This window comes from Ailuropoda melanoleuca, chromosome 3 (assembly GCF_002007445.2).
Source record: "Ailuropoda melanoleuca isolate Jingjing chromosome 3, ASM200744v2, whole genome shotgun sequence".
NCBI lineage: Eukaryota > Metazoa > Chordata > Mammalia > Carnivora > Ursidae > Ailuropoda > Ailuropoda melanoleuca.
In genome coordinates this window covers 145,145,395-145,154,180 of record NC_048220.1, presented here as the reverse complement: position 1 = coordinate 145,154,180, position 8,786 = coordinate 145,145,395, and the positions used below count along the sequence as shown (strand labels likewise).

The 8,786-nt window shown below is 56.1% G+C and overlaps 1 protein-coding gene across 1 annotated transcript; it reads left to right on the top strand.

Moving 5' to 3' along the window:
* The first annotated feature begins 2,564 nt into the window (after positions 1 to 2,564).
* On the top strand, positions 2,565 to 6,263 carry IRX1 (iroquois homeobox 1). The gene is made up of 3 exons (XM_034657107.1): positions 2,565 to 3,872; positions 4,232 to 4,304; positions 4,603 to 6,263. The coding sequence occupies exons 1-3, from the start codon at positions 2,666 to 2,668 to the stop codon at positions 4,658 to 4,660; spliced, it is 1,338 nt and encodes a 445-aa protein (XP_034512998.1). The 5' UTR covers positions 2,565 to 2,665; the 3' UTR covers positions 4,661 to 6,263.
* The last annotated feature ends 2,523 nt before the right edge of the window (positions 6,264 to 8,786 follow it).

Below are 8,786 nucleotides of genomic sequence, written 5' to 3'. Positions count from 1 at the left end.
GCCCCGGGCGCGGGTGGCGCGGCGCGCGGGAGGGGGAGCGGGCGGGCGGAGTTGGCCTGGAGGGGAGCAGGGGAGGCCTGGCCCCAGGGTCGGAGGCGGCGGGGGCGGCAGGAGCGCCGGGAGTCCGGTAGGCGACGGCCCCTGCAGCTCGGCCGGGGGAGGCGGGAGGCCTGGGCCGCGAACGGGGTCTCGGTGGGAGTCGGGAGGCCGAAGGAGCAGGCCCGGGCTCAGGGCTCCAGTTGGAGGTTGGGGCCAAAGTCGCTCGCGGCCCCGGCTCGGCGGAGGCGGCGGGGCAGGCGGGCGGTTCCGGCAGCTCGGCCAGGTTCCGCAGGACGCCGCGGACTCCTCGGCGGACCCCGCTCGCGCGACCTCTCCGGTTTGGGGCCGGGCTGGGGAGACTCCGTTTTCTCCCGTTTTGGTGGACCTCCTCTAGTTGTGTCTGATTTTGCCAGAAGACACCCTGGAGAGCCTAGTAGAGTTGATCAAAATAAACCTAACAATGGGGAGATCAAATGGGCTGGATGGGGTGTCTTAATGGAGTGTGTGCAAATTTGAGATTTAGGGGGGGAAAAAGGTGGAAATAATTTTGGCGTCTGAAACGGTGTTTGCTTTGACTTTCGTAAGTTGCCAAAGTTTTCATTTCTTTTGCACCGAATGAAAAGCACTTTTCTTTCCGCGTTACATAATGGAGGATTAGAGAAAACAGAGTCCCTGGGCTTAAAATAAATGCAGTCCTCTTAGTCTCCCGTCCCAGTGGGTGTCAGATGGGGGAGGGAGCTGCAAATTTAATTCTCCGCGGGGCATTCGCCATTCTGTCGGTCCAAAGGATCCATTTTCCTTGGTCTGACTGCAAGGTCGCGCTTAAACTTCGGGATACTGCTCAATTGCGCGCGGGGGCTGGGGGCCAGGGAGGCAGCCCCCTCTTGCGCTGCTGCGGGCGGGATAACGCAATTTGCAGGCAGCCCCCCCCCACGTCTCCCCACTCCCCGAAGAAGAGACAGGAACTAAATACAGGCCAACTGTATGAGAGAAAAGCGGCTGGTGTGTTTTTCTGTAACTTTTTCTTGTAGTTTTGAAAAGAAAGGCTATTTCTCTGAAAGCGGCCCCAGCTGCCTTTGAGATCGCTTGCTATCGAAAAAGATCAGCTCCCATTTTGTTCTGGCGGCTGGGGATGCCAAGGAAGCGATGAGAGATTTACAAGGTATCCTTTCAAAAAGAATTCCCGGCAGAGAAGAAGCCGAAATGTCGTCGTTACAGTTAAAACCGAAATTATTAGAAAAGTGCAAAGTACATTTTGCAAAGATTGGGCAAAAACGAAATCTGGCCAGAGCAACCTTTTCTCAGTGGCATCCACCACCAAACTAATTCGTCAAAGAAATATTCTGCTCTTTCCAACTTTCTCAGTCTGGAAACCCCCTCTGCTAACATAGCAACTGGACCATATTTATTTGGAGAATTACAATTTTTTAACAGAAATTTTGAATACAGATGTGTGCCATTTGGGACCCCCCCCCCCACGGAGTGTTTGTATGAGAGAAAGGGAGCTGTGTGGTGGGGATCTGCTCCCATTGTAGTGTGGGGGAGAAGGGAGATACTTGATTTTTTTTTTTTTTTTTTTTTACTAAGGGAAACCACATAGAAATCGCCCACAAAATGTGTGTGTATCTGCTAGAGCTCTCCCTCTGGTTCTCAGAAAGTAAACCTAAATCCAAACTCTTGATTCTAGGCCTAGGTTTCCAAGCCGCTATGATTGGGGATTTGGAAGTCAAAAGATAAAATTGTGAGTCAATGTCTGTCTGGGCAATTTATGGTAATAATGAGGCCTAATGAGGTTGTTAGAAAGATAAAATGTTATTTACCAAAAAACCTGATGGGATAATTTGACTTGCTGTGTTTTACTACGGATGATAAAAAGAATATTGATCGCAAATAAATCACGGCCTCTAAATGCCTGTAAACAGTTTGAGCTTCCTCTTGCCACATCGCAGTCAAACTTAAGAGATAAAGTAAGTGAGAACAGGCCTAGGAGAGAGGTTCGGCATCTCGCCGCAGCTGGAACTCCCGGTCCCTCGAGTTAATATTTTACCGGTTAAGCCCTCCTTTTGTATTTTAAAAAAACAAATGGTGTTTTTGTTATTGTTGTTGATGATGGCCAGGATTAAAATTTTAAATTACCTGTCACCACTGCCGACCTTTAAGTGTGGGGAGCCATTATATGCAGATTAATTTTGGAGCTAAAAGGAGTGTGCTTTCATTTTAAATTGCTGGTGGATTTGGACCCAAAGAAAACCCGAGATGGTTTATTTTGCTTGACCCCCTCAGGGTCCAAGGGAGGGTTTAGGCTTAAGGTTCTTTACATTTGGAGAAACTGTTTTATCAGTGCAGTTAAAAGGTTTCCCCTCCTAGTTAGTGTGAGATAAACTTGGAAATTAGGGCTCTAGAAGCTGTTGTGGCGTGGGGGTGGGGGGATTGAGGGACGCCTGGGAAAATTCTATGGGGTCATGGCTCCTGCTGTGGTCTTCTGGAGATGCATGGATTCTGGAACTTCTCTTGAGTGACAAAAAAATAAAAATTAAAATAAAAAAAAAACCCAAAACCCAAAACAAAACAAAAAAAACCCCTCCTCATGATGGTTGGAAGCTCAGTTTCTAGAGGCAGCTAGCTGATGAGTCTGACCACCACTTCCTCTCTGGGTGGTGCATTGGGGGCCTTCCTGTTCTCTAGCAGACAAGAGAGGCTGCCCCAGACTCTCCCAGTTTTGGGGACTCATCTCGCTCTCTTTCTCTCTCCCCCCACACCCCTACTCCCTCTTTCTTCCCGGTGGGCTGTGTGGTTGCAGGGCTCACAGTATGAACTGAAAGACAACCCTGGGGTGCACCCTGCCACCTTCGCTGCCCACACGGCGCCAGCCTACTACCCCTATGGCCAGTTCCAGTACGGGGATCCCGGGCGGCCCAAGAACGCCACGCGCGAGAGCACCAGCACGCTCAAGGCCTGGCTCAACGAGCACCGCAAGAACCCGTACCCCACCAAGGGCGAGAAGATCATGCTGGCCATCATCACCAAGATGACCCTCACGCAGGTCTCCACCTGGTTCGCCAACGCGCGCCGGCGCCTCAAGAAGGAGAATAAGGTGACGTGGGGCGCGCGCAGCAAGGACCAGGAGGACGGAGCCCTCTTCGGAAGCGATACAGAGGGCGACCCCGAGAAGGCTGAGGACGACGAGGAGATCGACCTGGAGAGCATTGACATCGACAAAATCGACGAGCATGACGGCGACCAGAGCAACGAGGACGAAGAGGACAAGGCCGAGGCGGCACGAGCGCCGGCGGCACCTACAGCCCTTACTCGGGACCAGGGCTCGCCGCTGGCAGCCGCCGACGCGCTCAAGTCCCAGGACTCGCCCCTGGGCCTGGTCAAGGAAGTCCCGGAGCCCGGCAGCACGCGCCTACTGAGTCCTGGCGCCGCGTCGGGTGGCCTGCAGGGCGCGCCGCACAGCAAGCCCAAGATCTGGTCCTTGGCCGAAACGGCCACGAGCCCCGACGGCGCGCCCAAGGCCTCGCCGCCGCCTCCCGCCAGCCATCCCGGCGCGCATGGGCCCCCTGCGGGCACGCCGCTGCAACACCCCGCCTTCCTGCCCAGCCACGGACTGTACACCTGCCACATCGGCAAATTCTCCAACTGGACCAACGGCGCATTCCTCGCGCAGGGCTCCCTGCTCAACATGCGCTCCTTCCTGGGCGTTGGCGCGCCCCACGCCGCGCCCCACGGCCCGCACCTGCCTGCGCCGCCGCCGCAGCCGCCAGTCCCCGTTGCCACGGGGGTTCTCCATGGTGACAAGGCCTCTGCTCGAAGCAGCCCCGCTCTCCCAGGTATGGCGCGGGGGGGGGGGGGTGTGTCCGCCCCTCCCTGGGCCCGGAATCCGGAACCCTGGCGTAGCGTGGGGGTGGGGGAGCGCTGGGCCAGGAGGGGAGAGGCAGTGGCAGCCAAACCCGGGGATGAGCGGTAATCTCTGCCTGGTTTAGGGGATTGAGGCCAAGGCTCTCGGCTCCGTCGGGAGAGCTGAGTTCTACCTGCTGGTCTGCCCGGGGAGGGGTGAATGATTTTCTTGGAGACCCTATGCTTGTTGTGGGAGGGGGAGGGGAGAGGCTTGGCAACCTCAGCAACAACCGCCCCCCCCAGCACACACACACCTGTCTCTTAACGCTCTGCTTCTCCCTCTCCTTCGCAGAGAGAGACCTCGTCCCCAGGCCAGACTCGCCGGCACAGCAGTTAAAATCGCCCTTCCAGCCTGTGCGCGACAAGTGAGTGCTGTTTGCTTGTACCGTCCATTGGGCAGGGGCTGGCGCCGGGGAGTTGGGAAGGGGCTGGAGGGCTGAGCCGGCCCGGTGGGTAGGGCCTTAAGGTCATTGTGGAAGGGGTGCTGTCCGTCAGCCCAATGCGTGGGGCCTTCTGGCTCTACTGGGTTTCTCTCCACCCGGGAGCTGCGCGGGGCAGGCTACCACGCCCCCAGGCCCTCGGCTGGCAGAACCGGCGACGCCGGGTCCCAGCGTCCGTCCACTGACACTTCTTGTGCTTCTTGTCTCGCTGTTTCCCCTGCAGCTCGCTGGCCCCGCAGGAGGGAGCGCCGCGGATCCTAGCAGCCCTCCCGTCGGCCTGATTCAGGGTCATCTTTTACTTTTGCGGGGGGAGGGGGGAGGAATTCGGGAGGGAGGGGATGAGGGAGGAATTAGGACAAATATTCAGACTGGTGTAAAGGACAAATATGGCCACGAAGTCAGTGACTCCCATCCATCGCTTTCTGCAGAAAGGGGCTGTCCCTGCCCGAGCTCGAGTCCAGGCAGCCTGGCCTCTGCCCAGGGCTCTGGTGGTTATCACCAGCTCCGGTTGATTATCGGCTCGGCAAATGCCCCACGTGCTTGTGTCTCTTTTTTTCTTCCTTCTTTCTGTATATAGAGTGATTTCAGATTGTAAATAGCGCGTCAGCGAACTTGTCTAAATCATATATTTTTGTCTAATAAACTAAATGAAATAATGCCCACTGCTCCCGCTGCTGTGTGTGGCTGGGTGCCCGCAGGCGTGTCCGAATCCTGCAATGCTGGCAGGGCCAGGTGCCCCCGGCTTTGCGGAAGAGAGGTTCCTTGGGGAGTTTCCACTGCAGGGGAGGCCGGTGTTGCTCACAGTCTTTTGGTGGCTGGTGAATTTGTTAATAACACTAGGGCAGTTTCTTGTAGGCAGTTTAATTCTTTCCAACCCTTACACATTTATCTGGGGGCACGCCTTTCTCAGGACATAAATGAGTTCGATTTTCAGCAGTTTATAAAACGATTTCTTAAAGTGGACAACAACGGGGGGGAAATGAAAAGAATTTCCAATTATGTCCCCAAAGGAGAACTTAGGATTTGAAATGAATTTATAACTTGTCTCAACAGTGCATCCTGACGTGGGGTCGTTTCGTGGGTAGAGTGAAGACATAATGGAGTATGAAATTTTGGCTTTGAATGTATTTTTTAGTTACTTGGTTAAATCAAACGTGGAGAGAGGTTGGAAGGCTCTTTTAAACTGTCGTGATGGGTGGACAGAGATGCAGCCCTGGAGTTCTCTGGGCTTGTGAGGGTAGCCTTGCGGGGTGACAAAGAGGGGTGGAGACTTTGGTCTCCCAGGGACCCCCCCTTTAAACTCATGAGCTCTGGACTGGGCACACTGAGAGAGCGGAGGAAAAATAAACCTCTGATGGCAGGGTCTGGGAGGTATGGCTGGGAGCTATGGTAGGACAATGCAGGACGTAGCTGGCCTCCGATGGGATGCGCTTGGGTGGGAAATGGCCCAGGACCCTGGGGAATCACCGCGGTCTGGGTTTTGGGCCTCCGGGGCGGCGATCAGAGCGGAGGCGCCCTAGCAGCCTGCATTTCAAACAGGGCACAGATGACTTTATGCAGAATTCCTGAAAACTGAGAATACAAGCATTAACAAAACCGCCAGTGAGGCTGTGAGCTGCAGGGGAACCTGCGCAGTGGGAAAGAACCTAGCCCTGATACAGGACAGAACCTCCCCAACCCCCCACCCTGGCCAGATATTCAGCACCAGCTGTCTGGGGGCTGCCAGTAGCAGCGAGGGGCGCCTCAGCCAAAGGGGAAAGTCTGGGCGCCACTGTCTTTGCCCCTGGCTCCTCTTAGGTGGGGAAGGGGTGGCTAGCGCTGAGGACGTGGGGATGCCACCCCACCGGGGACTGACTGCCCTTTTACGGACGCCTGCGTTGTTCTCCTCCCTGGTTTGTTCCCCCCCCCCCCCCCCCCCCCCCGTTCCCGTCCTTTTAGAGGAAGGGATCCCCTTCCAGCCCCTGAGGCTGGAGGCGGGGTGGCAAGAGGAGGCGCAAAGGACGCGGGAAAGCGTGCACAGACTGCACGCGGGGGTGCGGGGCGAGCGGGCGGGGCGTGTCGAAGCTCGGGAGGAGCCCGGCCGGCTGCGGAGCCGGGCGGAGGGGCGGCCGCCCGCGGGCACGCTGGGGCTGTGGCCGAGGTGGAGCGGCTTCAATCTGAATGGACGTGCTCGGCGCGCCCTCTATGGGCTGGAAGCGGAATGGGGTCCTGACCGCTGCGTTGATGTGGCTCCTTGGGGCATGGCGCAAGATCTGGGGTGCTGGGCCTGGGAGCTGCCCTGGGCAGGAGCCTCGATTTGTGGTGGTCGGGCTTTCTCTGTGATCTTGGGTGCCACCAGTTGTTTGGATTTGGGGGTGCGGTGGCGGGCCTGCTGGTTGGGCTGTTGGCATTTCTGGGGAGGGAGTGGGTGCCAGGTCCCAGGCAGGACACTTTCATTGTCAGGGTGGAACTTGGAAATCTGGAGGGGAGTTCCTGGCCTGCCACTAGGGCTTCAGGGGTCACTGCACCCTCAGCTCCCCATTCCAGAGTTCCTGGGATGGATCCTCATCCCACCCTGACCACTGGGGCAGATGGGTTGTGTGGACTTGGCAAGAGTGCGGTCTAGAGAGCTTTGACCAGGGGTGCCTTGCTCCCGCGATGAGCATTGGCATTCCTGGCCCACAGACATGCTGTTCGGGCATCCAGGATGTGCTGGTAGACCCCTCCTGGGTAACTGCTGGAAGCATCAGGTGGGATTCAGGTGGGTGGCAGAGTCCTCTGCCCCTAGCAGTCTCCACACTTTCATTTCCCAGAATCAAGTAGGACAGCCCATGCAGGCATCGGCTGCTTGCACACCCCACATCTCTGTTCTTTTCTTTCTTCCTGTCCAATACATTTGGGACCCCTGAGCGCTGCTGCTCAGGAGGCTTGACCAGCATGTGCTCACCAGCTGAGTCCCACGCCTGAGAGCCCAGTGGTCTAGAAGTCCTGAAGGGTCTGTTCTCCCCTCTGCTGACTGAAATTTCCCATGCAAAGAAATCAGATCTCCATCCTCAGAATTATATTTCTCTAGTGAAAGGGTAGAAATGAATTTTTAATCAAGCATTGAAAAGTCATTTTTGTTCTTTGTGCATGATTTGTGACCACCCTGCCCCCCACCACAGCCGCCTGAGTGTGCACTCAAGGGTGCCCCCCCCATCCCGTGGGAACACCTGCTGTGCACGCTGTTCCAGCTTCTGAAATATCTGGGAGTAGACGTAGAAACCCCTTTGTCTTCTAAAGCTGGAGCAAAAGTTCTGGAACTTTCTGCCTGTGAAAAGGTGTTGTCATCCTCTATGCCTGCCTAGGGACAGTTTCAGATGGTGGTGGTAGTTCTGTGACTGGCAAGGAGGAGATTGAAGCCAAAAAGGGGTAAGAGTGAGGGATGACCATGGGATTAATATTTGTGACCTGGTGCCCCCTCCTCCGATGGGGAACTGCAAAGGACAGCCAGCGTCTGGGGCAGGGGACTTCTGTCTGTTGAGTCTTCTGGTATTGAGAGGTAAGAAATCCTGTGTGGAGACCCTCCCCTTCCTGCTCCAGTGCAGGCCTGTGACAGGGAGATGGTGAAAAGCTCATACCTTCTAGATGCCCCCCTCTAACCCCAGGTTCTTAGCTTGAAGACATGGGGGTTGGGCCCAGGTCCCACCCCTCATTGACCTCCTGGATGCTGGAGTCTGAAGTCTCTCTGTTCCCACCATCCATTCCTCCCTCCTTCGATCAATTATATTCACTAGCACATTTATCTCGCCTGCAATATGGAGAATTCATATTCATATCTCGGTTTTAGTGGTCTGACACTGATTAATGTAATACGCGCCATGGCTCTGAGGGGCGCGCCACCCGATGAATCATGCCCTATAAAGTTGCCGTCGTCCTTGTAGATGGGGCTCTGCTAGAGAGCCCAGAAGCCGGAGAGGGAAAGAGGGACGAGAAAGGAGAGAGAAATGGCAGGGTGGCCACAGTGCCCAGGTGCCCTGGGACATGTGCTGGCCCTCAGCCGCCAAATGTGGGGGCTTTGGCTGGCCCTGACCCCTCTGCCGGATCCCCCCTCCTGAGTTGGGGCATCAGGTTCTGGTCCTACCCAGCTGCCCTCTTTCCTTTCCTTCTGGATGGCGCAGGCAGGCTAGAGGTTGTCTGGCTGCTCCCAGCCAGGGTCCAGGTAGGACTGGGGCTGCCGGCTAGAGACCAAGGATTTATGGACGCTGATTTGGAGAGACTGGAGCCAGGAATGCTCTCCCAAAAGTGACAGGGCCCAGTTTGCCGTGAGGAACGGGATATTAATCTTGCATTCTCCAAGTTGGAGGTTGGAGAGGAGGGGAGGAAGCCAAGCCCATGGATGCTGGGTGGGGGCGGCTCTGAATAGGTTTAGAATATGTGGGCAGTAGG

Coding starts and splice junctions, on each gene's coding strand:
- IRX1 (XM_034657107.1), top strand. CDS start 2,666: ATGAGTCTGACCACCACTTCCTCTCTGGGTGGTGCATTGGGGGCCTTC. Junction 3,873..4,231: donor AAGCAGCCCCGCTCTCCCAG/GTATGGCGCGGG, acceptor TCTCCTTCGCAG/AGAGAGACCTCGTCCCCAGG. Junction 4,305..4,602: donor TTCCAGCCTGTGCGCGACAA/GTGAGTGCTGTT, acceptor TTTCCCCTGCAG/CTCGCTGGCCCCGCAGGAGG.